The following is a 22,775-nucleotide window of genomic DNA, read 5'->3' on the forward strand; positions in this document are numbered from 1 at the left end:
ACCTTAATTAGGCAGCAGTTTTCAGGTCACTTTCATTTTATGGCTTAGAAAAAATTAATTATTTTGTAATTAAAAAAATTATCTCTGCTTCAAGCTAGAAGAGAAACATAGTAGGATTGGGATATGTTTCTTTCTCCAAAGCACACTCTCTTCTATAAATTCAAATCCTAGACTCAGAATTGGTAACATGTTCACATATGTCAGCCAAAAGCCTTAAAAAATACACAAAAAATGTTGAAAAGCTAAAGGTCAGCTCCATAAAGAAATAACCAAATTTCTTTTTAGATGATTAAACACCACTGAGATCAGATACTTGGGCATCAACGTATCTTTGTAGATCTGGGTTATAGATCAATTTAGGCTAGCTGTGTTAGACTTCACTGTTGCACAGAGCTGTGTCTAAGAAGTAGTCACTAAATTTTAGACAAAACATAACTGATGTCATGGCTTACACTGAAGTCTTTATTTATGAATAATTCAGATAAAGTTTTCCAGTTCTTTTTTTGTTTGCTGGTTTTATTGGTTGGTTGGGCTTTTTTCCTAGGACAGTAGGGATTAATTTGCAGGTAGACTTACCCTTAGGGAACAGGGCACATTAAGCCAAGAGATTTAACTGTTGGTAGGGACAGCTGTGGCAGAAAGTAGCAATAGGGCTTGCTAGCCAGGTTGAAGTTCTGCGTGAACCATGCTGAAGGAAAGATTAAAGACCATTCTGTTTTTCAGCATCAGGAAATATCTAATTACCGAGTTCTTGTGTAACCCCCTTGCAGAAGTCTTGTAGTCAGTTGCACTGAGCTGTTTAAAGCCTTGGGGACATCTTAGCTTCAAGTGAATCATGGTTTAGAAAAATGTCGTGAAAAGAATGACTGGGCAAGAAAGACAGGCTTTACCTCTATTCCTCTGTTATTTGGAGGCAGAGGTCTCACCTATCAAATAAGACATGCTAGTTGTAACATGGAAAGCATTATGTGAACTTCTTGTTTTACAGAAGACACAAGATGCAGACTCTTCCCTTAACACGTACAATCTGAAGTCTTAAGCTTCCACACTTTTAGGAGTGGATTAAACTCGAAACCACCTAACATTGGCCTTTCATATGACAAATGGTTTGACTCCTCTGTCCACCCCACTCCTCCAACCTTCCTGCAAATTTTCAGTGCCCATGAGAATGTGGTGACACCCTCCTCTAACCCAGAAAAAACAGTGCAGTAGTTTGAATAAAATCAATCTCTGCCCATGGACTCTAATTCTGTCCTAAAGGAATCATAAAACACAATAATGTCAATAGTGGCTCACTGATTAAATTCACAGCATCAGCACCTGTGAGAAATAGCTCACGACCTCCAAATTTATTTGGCATTTGCCAAGGAAAGCCACTCTTAATTACTATTAATTAATGTTGCATTTGAGACAGTGATCTTAAGATTTAAGGAGAAGAGAAATTATGGTTTGCTTTGCTGCCACAATGTTTTGGCATTTGAAATGCTGAGTGTCTTGATTTAAATGTCATTTGCAATGTGGGTCAAGTGTGAACAAAAGATGCATCCAGGAACTACTTTACAACTTGAGTGCCTCTACTCTTAATATTGTGTATTGGCAGAAAATGAAAAGCTGAGCTCCTGAAGGTATTAAAAGTAGCTGTTAGTCTGGAAAAAGAGATTAATGTCCACTCTTTTCCTTCTAGTTCTTCTAAATCGATTTAAAAACTGTAACAATTTGATTCAAATTGAACACTGAAGCAGGGCACGAATGCCATCAAGTGAGGTTATACAGAAAAGATCTACTTCAAGACTCTCTAGGGAAAGGGTACATTTAACTAGTCCTCCCTAGTGCACTGACTGACAAAATTTTGCAAGCTTTGCTTCTCAAAATAGAATTCTGGATACCATGAGGAACTGACTAGGAAGAGTGACCCAGCCTTCATACCAGACAAGAAAGGGAAGCTGCAAAAGCTCTGAAACAAACTGGCTTCATATCCAAAAGTTGAAATGCAGTAACTACCAAAAAATTTCACAGAAATGGAATACGCTGTGGACTGCTTTAATCCTCCTATCTTTTGTAAAAGATATCACAAGGACCATACCTTCAACAACACACTGCAATATCTGATGCTAGCTGGAAATCGGAAATGAAAACCTATTAACTACTTGTTATATCTGTGCAAACCTACTGACTTCAATTTCTTTCATTTTTCTGACTTCTCTGAAGCTGGCTGGATACCACTACAACCAGAATCTCGATTACTTTCTCCAAATGCTCATACTCATTTCCATTCTGGCCTTCAAGGCTCCCCAAGGTACAATTTGAACTGCTAAAAAAAAAAAAAAGTGAAGCATCAGCTTTTTTCTTTATTGCTTATTCATGTTTTCCACTTTGCAGTAATTCAGAACGGTAAACAAACAGTTTCTCTCTTATGTGCTGGTTTCAGTTCCAATGTTGGCAGTTTTGTAAACTAAAGTTTTACACTCCTGCCGTAGTTAGGATAACTTCATTCCCTAATGGATACTTAACACATTTAATTACTCTATTTTTGAGCTGAAAGTGCTGTTGAAAAATGTCTCTGTTCTTTCATTCCAGGAGCTCTCCAGCTGCAACATTTTCTACTGAATAAAACATTTTCAGTGACTTTGCCCATAAATAATACAGCACAAAGACCAATGTAGTCCCAACTGTACATAACAACCTCAGATTTCCACTGAGGGTTTTCTAGTGACATCATAATAAACTGCAAGAAAAAGCTGAAGGTGTATTAAATTATAGTTTGGGTATATTTTATTCTTTTTTTAGACATGATAAGAAAACACAGACATTTTTCACAGTAATTTGAACATTTTTCTGGACTACATCAAAATGAGAAGGGGCATGATTTTAAAACGGGATGCAGAGGCATATTTCATTCTTGTAAGGACAAACTGAATGACTGAATATATCACTATTATTTATTTTGCATGTAAAAATTCTCATGTTTTTTTCTTCACAGTCCTTACTCAAATTTAAAGCTTTTTAAACTTAGAAAAACCCCCAAAAAACCCAACTTCCCTCAAAACCTCTTGCTCAGTGTCAACAAACATTGACACAGAATATCATTTTACTCCTCTATACATTTTGAAGGGATTGTAATTGAAACTACGGAGTCAAACAGTTGGGTTGTGTCAAAGTCCCCTGCAGCATTCCATGATCTCAAAGTCTGTTATTCAGAACAAAAAAAAAAGATAACTTGTTTTAATTGTTTAATAATTTGCTGATGTGATTTTAGACTCATTTACATATCTCTGTCTTAGAGTATTTAGCCTGCTAATAGAGGAAAGCATTGGGGTTGTTATCCCAGAAAGGAAGGGCAATGAAACAGCCATAGTAAATTTCCAGTTAGGAATGAATAAGGACTGATAAAGCCTGGGTGACTTGGGCCAAGGGACACCCAATAAGCAGGGAGAAAGGGTTCATGAAGTGCAAGAGGATGCTCCTAATGGGGAGAGTCAGGAGACAACCAGGCACTCAAAGTTAGGGACTGCTTCTGCTCTTGGTTCTGAACTTCATCTTCCAAATGAAACTTGCAAATGAAACTTGTCTGCTATTGCAGATGTTTACTTGCCTATGTGCCATGAAAGCCTGGATTGGTTTTAGTATGTAGAAAATCCTCACCTAGAGGAAAAGTGCCTTGGTGTGAGCATGATGACCAGCTGCCATGCAGTGCTTCTTGATCCTAACCTATGAATTCACAGTAGGCCAAGGCTCCCCTTACCCAGTCTGCAACAGTGGCTTGCTGTCTCAAGGGGAATTTCAGAGAGGTTTGGAAGGTAGTTGAACTAGAGGCAGAAAGACCTTAGAGGATGATACACAGAAGTCAGGGACTTGAATCAACAACTGAGAAAACTGAATTTTCCCTAAGGCCACCATTGAGCCTGACTTGAAGGTCAGGTTCTTAGCTTTCTGGAGGAAGAAATACAGCAGAATGTGCCTCTTTTGCAAAGAAGGATATATGGGAAAGGCTAACTTTGTCACTCCAACATATTTTCATGGAGTTGTTGCCTCAAGATTAAAAACCTGCTATGAAGAAATGGCCAGCTGGCCCTTGGAGTGCTTGGCTAGCTAATGCTTCACTGTATTTTCTAGTCTCTGCTTTAAGCCAAGAGTGAGCATTTGAAGGTGAGAGTGAGGATAACTCAGCATGCAGCTTTCTGAAGGAGAGGAGACTTGTCCTAGTTAGAGCAGCCAGGACCAGTTCATCACTGTGTGGGTGTAACCCAAACCGTGTATTCTACACCCTCTATGTCGTTTCCCAGGAACTGTTAACAATAGACCATTTGCAGCAGCTGCCCAGAGCACACCTGACCCCTCAGGCTATAAGCTGGGTGAGATAGGAGGATGTTCCTGTCCTCACACCAATGACTCAGGTGTGATAACTCCCCTCCAGGGAGTCATTAGCCTGAGGGGTCATGTCTGCTAATGGGCCACCAAGGATTCCAAAAATATCTCACACTCACAATCACCCATTGTGGAACTCCCTGCCCCGGGGGAGGTACTGGGCATTCCCACTTGAACCTGAGGGTATATAATCTTGGAGTCTTGGGACTTCAGGGCCCACTCATCGGATCCAGAGGAGGACCAGAACTCAACCGGACTGCAACCATCACTCTTGAGTGGACTGCGATCACCACCCTCGACCAGACTGTGACCAGCACTCTCACCAACAGGTCCTTCTTTCCTTTTACTTTGGACCCAGGAGAATCATGTGGGGTTCAGCACGGGGGGCAATGAACACCATTCAGTTCGTGCCCCAGGGCGCTGGGTTATACATCTGGGTTTTGTAGGTTAAAACCAATTGTTTGTCTGTATAATTGTATTTATTGTATTATTTTTATTAAATTGTAATTCTGATTTATAATCTCTTTTGAGTTGGGTTCATTTCTCCTGCTGGTTTACCTTTAAATCAGCACAGTACTGGAGTACAAAAGGTCAGAGAGAGGGTAGGAGGCCTAGAAAGATTCCTGTGGTATGGAGAGATGGTCTGCAAAAAAGGACTGGAATGTATGACAGAAAGAGAGTTCACTATAAGAGGGACAGGAAAAGACAAGGACACTCATGTTAGGGAGGCCTCAAGCAAAAGAACCAATAGATAAAAAAGAACAGTGTGATCTGCTTGTGTGGTAAGAGAGCACCTGAGAGCAGAAGGAGCAAAGCTAACTAATGAGTGAGTTTTTTATGGTTTGTTACTGCTAATACATCTTTGCCTTGGCAAGAATAGGTGAATTCAGCTTTGAGCTCTCCATACATTGAAGAAGCATTGGGTTCTTCCTGACCAAAGTGTCAGAACGCAAGTATTGTGGGATACGCCTGAATAGAAAGCATAGCTGGTATACACAGCAACAATTTATACTTTCCCATTTCGAGCACTAATACACTGGTTATCTCAAACTCAATTGCTTCTTTCAAAATACGTATGTGTGCATATATACATATGTATGTGTGCCACAGGGAAAAGTATCTGCTGGAGGCCAAAAATTTTGATCCTAAAAACAACGTGTCTCCAGGGAGACTGACAGTCTATGGTATATTGTTATTTTTCCAGCTTCTCAGGATGATAAAAATTTATTCCTTTTATCACATTTACGTAGAACATTCATACCCCTCTACATGTATATTTATGTTTGCCCTCCTTTCCCTTGAATCATTCTTTATCAACTTACTGGATGGAGTTCTCAATGCGTGTGATGGTGAGGAAAGCTGCTAGGTTTGCTGTGTAGGAGGAGATGACAATCAAAGCAAAAAGCCACCAAGCTCCCATCATCAGTCGGGTTGCCAGGGTTGTGTATGGAACCTCTCCTCCTGTGGGAAAGAAGGAAAAGCAAGAGTTTTCATTTGACAGAAGGGAAACCCAGATCCTCATTGTTCATGCATTGCTCAGGAGAACTAGACTCCAGGGTCAACAGGGTAAAGCAGTTTAGTAAAGTCTGGTGCTGGACTTGGAGCCACACTTTCTATCCAACAAAAGGACTGAAGGAAGCCCACACTGTCAGTTATCATTTCTGTATTTAATCTCTTTTGCTATTGTGCCTTTAATTGGAATTCATTTGCCAGTCCTGTCCAGTAATGGAAATAGACTTCAAGATCTCAGAACAAAACCAGCAAAAGTAAATTCCTACAATGGTCTTTCCTTAGAGATCTTATCTAGAAACCTTAATTAAGTTTTTCTTTCATTCTGGGGAACATAAAGTTAAAAAACCCCATCAAAACACAATTACTTTTCACAGTTCTCTAGGCAGGCAGATGCTCATGAGAACCATATGTATGCGTACAACTTGCTGCAAGTGAACTTGGACATGCAGGAAAAAAAGTCCCATGTATTGAAGAATAAAGCAAAAATTGTTTTGTATTCCCATAGTTGCTTTCCTTTAAAATCCCACTGCCATGAAAACAGAACATTAGCAGCAAATAAGCCTGCCAGGATAAGCTGCATACCACCGCTTGTGTGACCAGAGCCCAGTTAGGTAAGCCATGAAAAGCAGCATTTTTTATTCAAATAACTACCCCAAAACACACAAGTTTGGAGTGTTTGCAAGAGCTCTTTCAGTTAAAAACATATGAATCACAGATTTTTAGATGAAGGAAAATTAATTTTTTAAAAAATGAATTTTAAAAATTATGCACGCAGAATAAGTTTTGTCACAGCTACAAGTAATTAGGGGAGACAGTGAATACAACAAACACCCACAGTCAACTGCTCAAGATGTTCACCCTTTTCTTCTCCCTTGACACTCAGCAATTTGAAAAGTTGACATTACTTTTGAGGTAGCTTTCTCAGATGCAAAATGATGGTACAATACCTAGGATTTGCAAAGCAGTCTGTTACTGATTCAGTCCTCTGTAAGAAGTTTTTTTTTTTACTTATGTAATAACTCCTTCATGTTTCCCCAGCAAGTAGGTTTAAAGGGAATAAAAATTACAATTATTCCCACTCCACAAACAAATAATTTTCAATTATATACAGAAAATAGATATTTAATAGATGTTATATATGAAGGATCATCTTACTTTTTTATCAGTTTGTCTTACCTACACAAAGCACTGGGAACTCTGCATCACCATTCACATTTGAAGCTTATGTGCAGTTACTATATGTGAAGTAACAACTGACTCCACTCATTTATACTTTTGGTACTTAAACATTGAAATCCTTTGCCTTTTGAGAATTCCAGCATTGAAAGACAAAATCTATGTTAGATCAGCGCAGTTGGAAATTAATTTTCTTTTATTTCCAAGATGCCATGTAATTGTCTGAAACAAGAATCTACTGATCTGATTGGGAGATATTATTTCAGTATAAGGATTATTGAAGATGAACACTAACTTCAACATGTGAAGATTTGGTTTTCACTGCTGCATAAATTTTAAATTATTTTTAATAGATTATTTCTACTTTACAACAGTTTTTGCAATGTCTTTGGAATACGTAATTTAAAAATTATTTTTTTAATAAAATGAAAAGAGCAGATAGTTATATTAATTTATTAGAAAAGGCTGTTTGTCTTTTTAACTTTCAGGTGCCAATCCCTGCAGATAATCTTTACATTGAATTGAAATGGGTAGCGCGATTAACAAGAAGCCAATAATCTCCTGGACATCCTTGCATTTTTGTTTTTCAGCCTAATGAATAAAGCTATAAATTGACATATTTTTAAATTGAAATTAAATGTCAGAAAAGAGAGGACCATTGAAACTGACACACCTGCCTTCTGGTTTCCCAGTGAGGATGCTGTGCAATAAATGAACATGAAAGCCATTACAGATCCCCAAGCTACAGCATTTCCTACCGTTCATACAGTGTAGCTTTCCCACACATCAGTAAGGTTGTTCCCCCTATTCACTGTTACTTTTTCCTTCTTTCCCCCATGTCAAAAGTAGACTTTAAACCCCATGAATGCTGGTTAGCCCAAGTGCTTTTAGCTCATCCAGGTGTTTGTGTAGTCTTGTTCCTAATTCACAGTCATACCTTGTATATCATAAGTCAATAAACGAAGCTTGAGGCCAAAACTTGTATCTGAGTACATGTACAATAAACACATATCAAACACATATCAAAATAATTCAGCACTCCTCTAAAAATCCTTGCACTGAGCCTTCTTAAACCACCATTTCTAAAGCAGGGCTGACACCACAACTGCATAAGTGCATGACTTTTAAGATGTACAGGCAGGGTACTTCACCTTTTCCAGTAGAAGAAGGATAAACAAAAATCAAAGGAGATCTTTTACTGTCATAGTATCATTTCTTTGGTATCTATTAGGAGACTTAATGCAATACAGTCCTGTTCCATTGTACTGTTTGCTAAAACACTTCCTGCAACATGACAATTCACCTTAAGAAATCTCTTCATGCTCCCCAGTTTTGTTTCTGGGGACAAACTTTCCAAAGTTTTCTTTCAGTCCAAATTTACATGTTTTTTCAGTGCAAAAGAGTACCAATTCACTCAGGAGAGCAACAATCACTGTTTTTCCATGGACATTACCATGATGAAGAGCTACAGACCTAACAGACACTATTCTTGACTGTAAATGCAGAAGGGACATGCGTTTAAACCTCCCTGAGCTCTGCTTTCCTATATGTAGTATGATTTTTAGGTGCATCAACATCTTTATGGATGACAACATATTCCAGTTACAAGGGGCTATGCACAGCAAACACAGTGGGGGAGCCAAGAAAATGGAACAAATCTTTGCCTGCTATTTTATTTTGTATCACACCAGCAAAACTTAATAACTCCTAATGGCAAAGGGGACCACTTGGTGCCATGTAAACACACACTGATGACCAGAGTAAAGTCTGTTCTATCATACCTCATTCCTATAGCAAAATTCATCAGTGGGAGTTACTATACTGGCTGTGGTTACAATAAAAACACTACAGTTGTAGCATGCCCAGCAACACTTTAAAGTACTGAGCTCCACTCATGAAACAAGTGGAAATCAAAGAAGACAGTCAGCAGTCCTGGAGTTGCTTTGTCATCTTGAGAGACAGATCTCAAATGAATACAGAAGCTATATTATTCTTTATCTTGGCCTTTCCAATATACTGGCAGAAGGGTTTAATGCAGCACAAAATGAACCTGTAGATCACCTATGTTGTGGCTACAGCTCTGAGTATAATTCATCTGACACATGAAGTGTGCTAATATCCCTTAAAAAATCTAATCTGCCTTTAAAATTTTCAGACTGCATATGCAGGAAGGAAAAGACACTTTCCAGAGTAAACTGAACTAGAAAAATCAATCTTCTTGGTAGTTTCCTGAAAAAGTTGAATTACTGTAGAAGTCAGAGTGAAAGAAATTACTTTTAGTCCTCCCAGGCTCATCTAATGCAGCTCTCTTTCATCAATCCTAGACTACTTAATGCTGGCCTACTTCAGATGACAGGCTTAGACTGCAACTTATCTTATAAATTTTTGTTTATTCCCATTTCTTTCCAAGTGCTTCAAGCTAAATAGAAGGCAAGAAAAATAATGCATTGTCTTGACAATGCAAACAATATAATGCATAATTATGACAGATCTAAATATCAGGAAAAACCCACCTTAGGAGATATAATGTGAACCTATACAATTCCCATACAGATTTTTAATATTTTTAAAATTATTCTCCCTCATTAGCAGCCAGTTTAAAAGTTTCTTCAAGTCAAAAATCACAAGAGAGGATTACGGGCAAGAAGGAGGGATGAAATCATGGGACAAATGGGCAAAATAGGGAAATTGAGGATCACATCCTGGTGAGATCTTGGTATTTCATAATTCTGGACTAAAACTGGAGAATTCAAAATGCTTAGGCTCTTTCTCCAAACATCTTTTTCTCAGGATTTGTCAATTGTTTGCTTGTGTTCATCTGCGTAGTTCAGAACTGTAACAGTGTTTCAGATGGAAACGAAAAAAATTCTCGTTTGTGCACAAAAATAAATGGTGCAATGTTTCTTGAAGCAGTTTCAGTTGCAGTTGCTAAATAAAAGGGTTCAAACCTAGTGGCAGCCATCTTGTTGAAAAGTGATGCAATTCTTGTTACTATTCAATCCAGGCAGTAAACATGCAAGATAAGTTGTCTCCCTCTGATTTAATATCAGGTTAAGAACTTCATTGTAATTGCACAATACTTATAAATAAAATTACTTTGCTTAACAGCTCAAAAATACTGTTTTTACTATTATTAAAGCAAATAGCTTGGCAGCATAGAGCCCACTATGTTGAGATATTCTCAACAGAATTGATTATGAGAAATGAGCCTTTTGAAGATTAATTATTGAAATGTACTTTATAAACAACTATACATGCAGAGAAAACCCATAAATCACCATTATTCTATGTCCTGGATTTCATAACTAAACTAAATGATGTTTCTGAGGGGAATTGAGAGCTGTACTGGGAGTCTGCTGCAGCTACTCCCAGAGAAGGCTCTATCCTTCCACAGGAAGGACACTACACAAATCATGGCCCCTATTTGTGATAACCACAACTGCCAGGGAAATACCAGGGACTAGATTTTTATTATAGGTAAAACCCAATTTGTCACCAGTACTTACCATCAAGGCTACCTTACTATTCTCACTGTAAGAATGTATCTGAGTTACAAATAACTTTGTCAAATTTCAATCACCTAACCTGCAATATTCTCTGCAAGAGGTCTGGAGTGACCTGAATTTCTCTGTAAGGAGTTTTCCAGATAATTTAGAGAACCATGAAAAACACATTAATTGCGACTGTTTTGTTGAGGAGCTGTAATACTATCAAACTTGAAAGCAAGAATCTTGACTGTGCTTGGAAAAGGAAGGTGAAAAAATAATAGGGTGGGTTATCTGGGGACAAAGTTTGATTTTGCTTTTTCTTACAAAAAATTCTGTCCACATTCAGTGAATTATTGGCCTTTGGTAAAAAACACAAAGGACTGGGAGTTGGCTGCAATTTAGCCTTCAGCTTGTTAGAACAGTCACATCAATTATGCTGTGCATCTGCAATTTCCATAAATAAAGAAGTGTAGACTTCTGTTGCAAATAGTTTAGATCAATGTACGTCTTCTGTTTTCTTTGTAAAATGGACATTAATAGAGAATGGGTGTAAGGGAAGTAGTTTGCATTAACAAAAAGGCAAAGGCATTTTATATTTCCACTATTTCTTGCTATGAGAAACCAAACCTAAAGTTTGACTGAGCTCTGTTATCTTTACAAAACTCTGCAAAGCAGAGCTCTTCAAAGGCAGAATCTTTCAGGGCATTAGCCATTGCTATTGTTCTGTTAAAAACTTCCTTGATAATATAAAATCTCTCCTGTTTTCAATTGGAAATTTTCAATTCAGTATAGGACAAAAAATACTTTACAGTCAATGAAGCCTATACCTATTTCTACCAGCTGTGAAAGAAATGCAGCTTCAAAGTTGTCAGAAAGTCTCTCATCATGAATTTTTCTTCCTTTCTTTTCATTTTTTTTAATCCATATTTTCCCATTCTTCCTTGAACTATGCAGAATGTGTTAATTTCCATAACATTTAAACTGGCATGTCATAACTTGAGTTTGTAATATTACATTTTGCGCTGAAGTTAACACCCATTGACCACAGCAGGCACAACGTATTATTCTACAGGAGAATACAATCCCTTGAATTGTAATGCCTTCCAAATAAGCTTGTAAATCAGTGGCTGAATTCCCTATCCTTGCAAATATTGGCAGATTGCAGAGGATTGAGGCTGGGGAAGGAACTGATCATGAGGCAGGGCTGGCAGCCAGATTCTACAAGGTCTGGACAAGTTCGAGAGCCAGGTATTGCTTTTATTCAACCCACCACCTGTTCCTCTTCTAGCATTTTGTTTTTATTAAAATGTAGTGTTGTGTTTTGTTTCTTTTTAAAAATTATATATGAAAATAGACATGCAGATATTTTGTTTCACACATGAAATATTTCTACAGGTCTTAACTTCTTGAAGTAAACTGCATCTAGGTATTATTACTATACTGTGATAATACTCTAGATAAATTAGGAATTGCTTTTTGGGTTACTGGAAGTAGTAGAATTGGAAGGGAAACAATTTTTTTTTTTTACTGAAGTGATTCTAAAAGTTTCCATCAAATCCCAAAGTTCAAGTAATTTTTTTAATAAAATAGTAAAAGTCACGTGCAGTGGGGATTTTCATTGTCAGGATATTCTCACATATCAGTTTGCTAAAAATAAACGTGAAGTAAATCAGAAAAAAACAATTTCTAAAGAATGAAACAGTTAAAATGTTGAAATATTTACAAATGATCCTACTTTCTTCTATTTACAAAAAACCAACTTAGTGAAGCCTTTGTAAATTAATGAAAATTTAGATATTCATTAATCTTAAAATATGAAATATTAGATGAACTTTCGATGTCTATCTTCCTAGTATACAATTGATAGAGAAGACATTTTCATATTCCTACTCCAACAGCAGCAGAGCTCTTCTGAGTTTATAGATGGCCTATTCTTTTCACTGAACATAAGTCCTTCATATGTCAAACACTGTGCTTAAGGCACAAACCAAACATATCCTAACTCTGTCTATAGTGAAAATCTCTTGTGTATTCTCTGTTTTTCATTTCCCAGTGTTATTCTGTCTCTTCAAGTACTGTGCATTATAAAGCATTTTTCTCTATGCCACTGGTATACTTAACCATAGACATGCTTAATTCCTTTTTCTACAGCCTTCCTCTGCCTTTCTGGATGATTTTGAGAAGGATTGTTGTTGCACTCATTGAGAAATGCTAATGTTTTGTATAAATATGTAACTTCAATACCAGACTATTTTAATGGTGATATCTTTTGTGACTACTAAGCATCTGTTTATATTTGTTAGGTCTTTCAAGTTGTTACATCTGTATTTTAAGATGGAAGAAAAACTTGAATTAAAGGTTCAGTTTGGTCTTTAGGTATACATTAGATTTTTTGTCAGCTTTCTAAAACCTGCCCAATGCTCCAAGACTCAAATCAACTAACAGATATCCTGGAAGCTACTCACGAAGCTCCCTTAAAATTTTGTTTTTTAAATTTGTCCGAATTTGCCGATTTGAAAATGTCTGATGCCAGTAGCTGCCATTTAACATTCACTACATGGAAAGTATTTAATTTGCTTTTCAAAAATACAGAAGAGATATATTTATTGCCTTTCTGGCATAACTATTTTGAATAGTATCACCTTCACCTAATGCACCAATGGTATTAAGGTTTCTTTAGCTCCTAGTAAAATTTTCAAACCCCTCCTTCCTGTTGTTGTCAGCTTTGACTCACCTCTGTGTACACTAGCTCCCCTTGTCATTTTCTTCTGAAGTCAGTAGTGTCTAACACTTTTGTGCAACGTTCCTTTTTCTTTCAATATGCTCTCTATGTGCATTCCAGGTTCTTCAGCATGGCCAGCTTGAGGCTTGAAACATACACCACTCAGATTGAATGCCCCTATTATACCTCACATTTTCCATTATGCATTACAGATATGCACTATGAGAGCCAATCATCCTCAACTCCAGTATAATTTCGTGGTCCACAACAGACATTGATTCCCACCTCATTTTGTGCTCCAGCCATTAGCACACAGTCACAGAAAAAAGCCAAGATAAGTTCTTTCCAATCTCTCAACCTCTGGAATAACTAATGCCATTTTGACATAGTGACACTCTTCTTCCCCTTTTGCCCACATCGTCCATCTGGCTTTCAGTATTTCAAAGTATCATATGTTCCCACTAGATTTCAGAAACACCATGAAGACCAAATCTATATTTGTATGAGTTTAGCTGTTCGTGTTTATTACTCAGATTTCTTACACTGGTCTATAGGCAATTAAAGAGTGTGTCCACTTTATCATTTGGTGTCCTGATTAATTTTCTTGCCCCTTAACGTCTTGCTTCTGAACTAAACAATCACTCACTCTCTCCCATTTGTTTTTGTTAGTGTAATGATCCCCTGACTAATCTCATTACATTTGCTCCCTGCAAGATTGTTTCCTTTCAGCTGGGTGGGAAGCACTGTCCTCATTGCACTCCCAGAAGGGAAGCAATGATGCACAAAAGAAAGCTTTCCTCATTTATTTCTCCCCTTTATGTGACAGGGAGAAAATCCAAGACTATAAGTCCTCTCCTTCAGGCTTATTTCAAATCACTCCTAGTTATCTAAAATCTGTGAAGGAGTTTGAGAAGCTGCATTTTATACATGCTTTAAAGATCCTTATCACCAACTCTGGAATCCAGCTAACCTGAGGGTATATGCACAGCCTTGTGCAGGCAGATGTAGTCTTTCCCCAAACTCCTACCAAGGAGTTCCAGTCTGAAAGAGAGATTACTATGCTACCTTGTCACTCTCTGTTACTGATGGCCAGTAATCATCTCCAAGCTGTATTTCATATCTTGAAAACTCCCTCTGAAAATCCTGTGTTTGCTACTGCTGTGTATCTGTTTGGATATGCCCCTGGCATTTGACTCACATACTACGGCTCATTGCTCAGCTCTGTTTTCTCGTTAATAGAAAGAGATTACCCATGCTGAGATTTCAAATGCTGGGACTAATCAAGGACTAGTGGTAATGCCACTAAGCCCTTATCAAGTTATGGCCCAGTGTACCCATCTCATAAATCTGGTCAGAAGGCCTTGACATGCTACTTGATGGACAAATACAAATATCCAAAAGATGGAGTAAATCACTATTCACAAACTATTCTGCCTGTAACACAGGGTCCTCAGTCATATTTAAAACTCTCCTCTTTGAAGCCAGAAAATGCTCTGGCATCAAGGAAAGGGCTAGAGCTACCCAGTGCAAACCATTTCAGCCTCCTACAGCATCGGCTCACCACTGGTTAGTGACCTACAGTGTTTGTAAGTTGAGTCTCTGCTGCATCTATTGTCAAATTATTTTTCTATCAGTCTTCAAATACCCAGCCTGCCTAACCTGCTGTCTCTACTGCAACAGCTTCATTCTAGTGGCAGAGGGCTAATCATCTGGCCACCAGGCTCCCTTGTAAAATTCTGCCAAGATACAGCAGGAACTGTCACACATCCTTGAGTAAAATTTTGTTTGAAAATTAATCTATCTGCAGAAGTCTGTCAGACACACCGTTTCACTACAAGCTTCCAATCACTTGTTTATGCAGAGCTCCCCTTTTCTCCCTGGGTCTAATTTATATACAACAGTAGTTAGTTAGAGGCACTGCAAAGATGAAAAATAGTTTGTGACAATAACACTCCTAAGGGCAAACCAAGGAGGGCATCCAGACAAGATACCTTCAGGTAAATGGGAGTTTTAACTTTAAAGGTCAGCTTTACCTTTGTCTTAACCCTCAGGTACTGAACACGCTCTTTCTATAATGTTCACCGTTTCCACTAAGCTGTGACTAGACCGTGCAGGATTCAGCCTCAGAATAATCTGGATAGAACTGCACTCTGTCTGCTACTACTTTTTAAAGCTGCTGTGTTTTTATAGTTGTAAAACTATTCCATAAACCAAACTCCTATTCCTCCTAAACATAATGATTCATGTTTGCAGAGAGGAAAGCAGAGTATGAAAACAGAGAAAATTTGTTTTATGAGAAAAGCAATAGCAAGTCAAACCCCAAATCTAATGGACTTTCTTTAAGGCTATTTTAAGCAGAAATTCAAGCCTCTATTAAAAAGGAGAACAGTACAATGATGAAAATTTTAACTAGCTATTTTCATTCAGAAATTTTTAGATAAAACTCAAACATTTAAATATATACCGAAAGTATAAAAAAGGGTCTAATAACTACATTCCAGTAGAAAGAGATCTAATGTGATAATGGAAAGTCTAAACTCTTTTCAGCTGAGCTGAGATTCCAATTTTCTGCATCACTAGCAATGATAATGTTACACAAACAGTGTTCAATCATTAAATTAATTCTCATTAAATCAATGTCCTTAAAGGCCAAACAGTCCTTTGATAATTACCTGATTAAAGTGATGTTAGCATAACATATTAGTTATAGTATATTTATAATTCCCTTCACAACAATAAATCATTTCTTTTCACCCATCTTGAAGAAATAGTGACAATAATGCAGGAGTTGGGAAAGGAAGCATGCCATAGCACCATGCAGGAAATGGTTGTGGTCTAGCTTCTCCTGGTATCTGTGATACTTCAATAACATACATTAATCAGATTTTCATTTCTATTAGGTAGTATTTACAGTATGAATCTTCAAAGTTATAAGAATTAATTCCTGGTTTTTAGGCCTTGACCAATAGTTTAAGGACTTATTTCAGATATTAGCAACTTTGCAGTGGTCAGATTATGTCTTTCTGTGGAATTAGCAAAAAATGTTTACAATTGAAAATCAAAGTTTATAATAGATAAAAGTTACAAATAATAGTATGCACTAATTTAATGCCAATACACTATAGTGACTTGTGCAACATAGTTACACAGATAGAGAAGGGATGGAGAGATTTTACAGTGCTTCTAAAGTTCTGGAAAATGTATCGTAAAGTATATTTTGTTTTTCCCTTTTGCTGTCATTAGAAAAGAGAAGTAATGATTGCAGCTAAAGTTTAAAAATGGAGGTATCTACTTGTATTAACTTAAGTTACTGAGAGCTCTTAGATGAACAGTTACTAGACTTACACTACACATATCCAGATGCTGAAATATCCTACAAGTCTTGATATTTGAAAGTGCATGTTTTGATATCTGTAACTATGACTACATTGGAACTGTGAGGCTTGCTATCCACCTCTAAAGAATCTGTCGCCTGAAATATATTGCATTAATGTTGCTGAAGTGCATTGGCTTATTGGAAGACTTAACAGGGTTTCAAATTTAATTTTGGAATTACCAAACATGGTACCATTAAATTACATAATCATAAATAATTGTGCAATAAGCCTAGTCATTTTACCAACAGTTCTCTGCTAAAAAAAAATTCTGTGACCAGATCATTGTTTGTTGCCACTTTTACAACATAGGACAATAATTTTGCATGATATAATTACTCACACACCCGCATACATGGAGACAAACACAGACTAGAGCTCAGTGTGCATGTGCAAGAAACACAAGGAGTTTCTGGGGATCCTGTTCTGCAGTGCTGTGATATGTGCTTTTAAGGTTGCACTTGACTGCATGCCCATATAAAGGCACTATTTGCAGCCACTGTGAATGCATCAAAGTGATATATGCTTGCTATTATTTTACAGGATATTGGCACTGGATCTTAACAAATAACCTTGCACGCTGACAACATTTAGATTAGATTTCGAGAGATGCTGAGACCCAGTCTCTCAATTACTAATGGCTGTATTCAAATGCTCTGAAGCCTCAAACAATGAACCACAATTATCATCTGTGATAAGTATTCATAAGTGGCTAAGAAGCTCGCTGTCACATACAGTTTGCATACTGGTGGTCTTTCCATAGACTACTGACAGTGTTATACATAGTACCTTCAGGGACAGAAAAAAGAACTGTGCACAATGGACTGAAAACAGACCATCTGTAGATAAAATTAACATTAAGCTAAACAATGTCATTAATGAAGTATAAAAGTGTGGCTTTAGCTAAGAGCCTGTCAGGGAAGACATTATGAATATGAGGGATATTCAGTCCCCTTTGGTTGAAAATGAGCAACTACGAACCAAGCAAACCAAAAAATAATGCAGTGAGACCATAAGGACAAACAGTTATTCCAGTAAGGCCTCCATGTCTTTTGACAGGTACTTTTCCCCATAACCTTTTTACCTCTACATAATTCCGTGATCCCCCAAGATTTTGGGGGTGAAGGGAATTTAAAAGAAATCACATATTCAACAACAGGTTTTTGTTTGAACTTTCAAAGAATTATGAAATGTTTTATACATCTGTTCTTGTAAGATTTCCAAGCACCCATCATCATAAAGTGACACCTGACTACTTCAGAGGCAAATGAATCACAGGCATCTTGGATACAGCAGTTCAGTTTCCATGTCACTAATTCTAACCATCTTTTAATTTTCAGAGTGCTTCTCTGCAATGAACTCCTAACCTTATAGAATTCAATCATCACTAGTACAAGAGTTATAATTATTTTCCCAAATAACACATTTTAACATTTAGACTAAAATTCCACTTCAGGTACATCCTGTAATGTTGCCATCAAAGTGATCTGTAAAACTCAGATGACCTAAACTAGTATTATGATAGTGAAAACAGGTCAGAATGAAAACCTCATCCTTTTAAGTTTCACAGAGAATAATGCTATAATGTCATTTATTGATGAAAATCATTAATACAAATGCTTATGTCTGAAAGGTGAATAACCAGCTTTCTACTGCAAATCAGCTATCACCCTGCTTAAGATCGCAACTCAGATTTTTTAGAAGTGAAAAGCTACTTCAAAGGTGACTTTACAGGATAGCAAGGATTTTCATCTTTGGGGATATAGAAATAAAAGGAGCCACTGTAAAAACGAAATACATGCTTATAGCTAAAAATGTTCTATTAGCAAGTATATCTAGGAATGAATAACGAACACCCCACTCAACAGATTTATTATCACTGTTCCTTAACAGCCTGTTTGCAGAAGACTTTCTTTCCTCTTCATTGTTACCTTTACTCTGTCCTAGTGTGGGGAAAGAAGACTCTTCAGCCAAAACCATACGTGTTCCTTCATCTTACTTTTTGTCTGGTAGGTGAGGTATCACACATTTTTAACCCAATGCCATTTCTAACATCAAAAGCACTGAAAAAGTAAAGGCCTACTTTAAGATCTCTCCCTCCACTATTGAGAGTGGAAGAATAAAAATTAAGCAGCAGGAGGTTCCTACACCAGCGTGCTGCTATAATGAAGGTAATCCCCTTAATTTGTATGCTGGGAAGCTGACTAAATTAAAAAAAAACAAAACAAACAAATAAAAACCCCAATAGCTCTCATTTAGCTCTCATTTTCCCAGATTTGCTAAGACTCAACAATCAGAGAAATGAACAGGTTATTTAAAAAAAATATCATTTGGTAGCATTATTTGTTTCCTTTCAATATTAATTTTGGTCTACTCCTTTTATGAAAATTTTAATATTACAAGAGGTCTGAGCTAAAAACCCTCAACTGCTGAAGAAGGGAGACTTTCCTGTCAGCAGCTTGAAAAGCTCTTTGATGCTCCTGTCTTTAGAGCTTTCAGGCAATTTTCCTGGCACCTACCCACCAGCTGGTGTTATGAAGAAGATCCATATGGGTGGAAACAGCTATGGAACAGCTGTTGCAGAGGAGGGACTCCCCATGGAGCAGCAAAGCAACAGAAAACTACCATGGGTTCCCTTCAAAACTCATGTTCATCTGGTACCTTGGACGTCCTCAGCTGAAAAAGGCTGATCGGTTTGTGGATGAAACTGCTGTCATCCAAGCAGAGGGGGAGTATTTTTAATAAAGCTAAAACTAATTTCTCACTTCCTCCCTACCTTAAACAGCCAAGGTTGCCAATTGAAGCGTGAGCTTCCGCGCAGGAAAATCACATAACAGGACAAGTAAGGCTTGCCTCTTCAGCTTCTAAATATCTTTGAGGATAAAAATGGGGGTTACAATCCTCCTCCATGCAAGCAACACTCCATTCCTGACTCTTCCATGTTTCCTCAATGAAATATATATTATACAAAGGTGAACCCTGAAAAGTCAAAATTGGTTACTTAATCTGAATCTAACTTATCCATTCTTTACCCAACTATAGCATAAAGTCATCTTAGAAGTTATAAAAAAAAAAATTAAAGAAACTGTTCTCAGTAAAATTTTTGCCTTAGAATGCTTTTGAAAGAACACAGAATGATGGACAGATGCCACAGACATCTGATTCTACTTTCCTTTTGCCTCATTTGGTCTTGATTAACATTTATACTATAGTCAGACAGACATTACCTTCTCACAGTCAGTTAATCAGGCTTGGAGCTAGTCCTGGGGAATTTAAGGTGGTTTTTGGGCTTTTACACTGCCAATCATTCTCCACCTCCTCACAGAAGGTGTGTCAGACAACATCTCTAAATATACTGCCTCATGTACCTGGTAGTATTACTCAAGCAACCAGGCGCAGAGAAGATATAGAAATGCATTTTTTCAGATGCCTCTAAGAACTGCCTGAGTCTTAACTTCATATTAGGGGAAAATCCAAGCATAACCCCTGGTTGTTTAACACAAGTGATATCATATTGCTGCAAACAAATGTCCATACTACTGAACATATTACTTGGAGCACGGTTATTCCTTGGAATTACATTTTCAAAAAGAGACAATCCAATAAACCTTTGAACGTACACAAAGCTACATCCAAAGTTTACAAATGTGTACTGTATACATAGCAACAACTCTCAGTATATGCTGTCAGCTCCAGTAATCACTTGCAGTTTCCAGACACATTTGAGACAGAGGACACAACTGCCAAAATTTACTCATTTTTTGATGGTGTCAAGAGGACTGGCCAAACCATTGAGAGATGCAGAAAAGGAACATGGGTACCCCAGGGCTGCAGTACAGAGAGATGACTGTAGGGAGGTACTAATACATGAGCCTAGATTTAATATAATAACATGAGAATTTGGGGGGTTCATATTTAAAGGTGGAGCTGTAATGTCACAAATATACCTGTTGGTGTATAGGGTTTGCTTCCTAACATGTTTGGTATCTGACTTTCATTTTCCCAGCTTAGTGCTGTGCATTTTAGGCTCAGTAAGTCTGTTCCCCTTCCTACAGGAATATGTCAAGGCTGGCATTGGCTTAAAAAGCAATTACAATTGTTAATTAATGAGACTGGCATTTAAGTTTTGCCTTATATCAGAAGATATAAAACATGTTTTTATGAAGCAAGATGGGTAATATCTCCATTTTACAACTGGCAACAGATATCTAAGATATTAAATAAATTTTCTAAGGTCAGCCAGCAGATCAGGTGCAGAATCCAAATTAGGAATTAGGTCTTAGTCCTAAAGTCTTTATACTGGATCACTAGATCTTTTTTGATTTTCTTGACTTAAAAAAAAACCAAAACAAAACTATAAGAAATCAGGCTTCACCACTAAATAACACATGTGAAGATATACTTGATTTCTAACACTATTTTTTAAAAATTATTTTAGAGTTTTTCTCTGCATATTAAATACACAGAGTTTGTTGTACAGTTAATTAAGAGAAAATGTCGCTAAGAAAATTGTCACAGCATAATGGTTTCCTGCTGATAGGGAATATGCCCAGAGCGAGATAAGCAAGATGGAGTAATTTATTAAGCAACAGCAGACTCCAGGCAGCGCATTTCAGGAGGATTATATCACACCTTGGGTGGTAATACAAGGAACAAGGCAGAATTCTGAGCGGTATTATAATGACTGAGAACTGCCAAGGCTTGGAGTCTGTTTTATTGCTCTTATGAAATGTAATTTACGCAAAGCAAACAGTAAGATTTGCTCATTTACTGGGCATTATGAACATAATTGGCCATTACTTACACCACTGATGACCAATCAAAAACTCCAGTTGTGACCAGCATTTGAAACAAACCAAAACATAAGAGGATAAAAAAATGGTCCACCAGTGATGCTTTAATATAATCCACTTCATAACTTTCCTAGGTTAAGCAAGAATATTAAGATCTCTGAAGAAAATAATACTTTTTTGGGCAATACTTCAAACACACATTATCCTATGGTCAAATTCTATTCATAATATTATAATGAATGTTTGTTTTGTTTCAGTTACAGAGAAGTGATTAAATCTTGAATGATTCATCCATTTTAAAGGTATTTCCCATTACAACAAAACAAAAAAATAATCATCTCCCTGATTCTCTTTCTTACAGACATTTCCAAGTGAAATAGAGCCTTGCATCTTTACCTGCATAATCTAAAATCCTGCTAGGCTAGTTCAGAAACACCTCCTCTTACAGAAAAATTCAAAGCAAAATGAGTAGAGTGGGATAAGAGATAGACTAAGTCTTTTACTGTGTCTTTCATATTAAATACAAAACATTGTAATTTTCTGTAACTTCATTACTTTGCCTACATTCAGTTGAATTCTATTAAACTAAGTAAGCTTGTGACTGTATTCTGAAGCAAAATTTGAGAGGCTCCTCTGAAAATAAAATCCTCTTGAACATTCTTCTTCAAGTTCTTGGTAAAAATTATGCAGCATTTCACCTGTCTCAAAAACTGATCTATTATACAAAATGAGTTGGGAATAACTATATATTGAACTTCTGTTTCTTAAATCATAGGTTTTCTCCAGTAATGGTGAGAGCAGAGAGCTACCTAGAGCATTTCGTGACAAGAGCCCCTAACAGGAAAAAAAACCTTCAGGAGATTAAACTAGGTTCTCAGTAAGTATAAATTTTGCCATTGCAGTGAGTTGATTCAGTTAATATTGATGAAGATTTTAGTAAAGTTTTAGAAACCCCACGTTTCTTCTCCAAGACTGTTCTTTGGTTCCTGTTCATATGGCAGGTTCCCAATATTGGCAAGTTCTTGTTAGGGCAAAATTTGAGGGAATAGCAACAATACCATGGCTGAAGAGAAGGCAAAATGTCGTTGTGTAGAGTAGCACAAAAGTTAGAGCAAAGGCTACATAATAAATCATTATTCATGTATCACTCAGACTCATTGAGGTAGGAAGGGATCTCTGAAGTCATCTTGTCCATGCACATCCTGCCTAAGCAGGGCCACCCAGAGCTGCTTGCCTAGGGTGGTGTCCAGATAGCTTTTGAGTAACTGCAAGGATAGAGACTCCACAACCTCATCAGACAGCATGCGCCAGTGCATGGGGTTGTTCCTCCCCAGGGGCAGGATTT

The 22,775-nt window shown here is 37.2% G+C and overlaps 1 protein-coding gene across 1 annotated transcript in view; it reads right to left on the bottom strand.

Annotated features, from left to right (window-relative positions):
* Positions 1 to 22,775, bottom strand: part of GRID2 (glutamate ionotropic receptor delta type subunit 2) — a 691,727-nt gene that overhangs the window by 98,936 nt on the left and 570,016 nt on the right. The window contains exon 12 of the mRNA XM_018072910.2: positions 5,688 to 5,826. Within this exon, the coding sequence (XP_017928399.1) occupies positions 5,688 to 5,826 (139 nt within the window). The remainder of the gene's footprint in view (positions 1 to 5,687; positions 5,827 to 22,775) is intronic.

This window comes from Manacus vitellinus, unplaced genomic scaffold, assembly GCF_001715985.3.
Source record: "Manacus vitellinus isolate BGI_N305 unplaced genomic scaffold, ASM171598v3 scaffold_0_pilon, whole genome shotgun sequence".
Classification (NCBI taxonomy): Eukaryota; Metazoa; Chordata; class Aves; order Passeriformes; family Pipridae; genus Manacus; species Manacus vitellinus.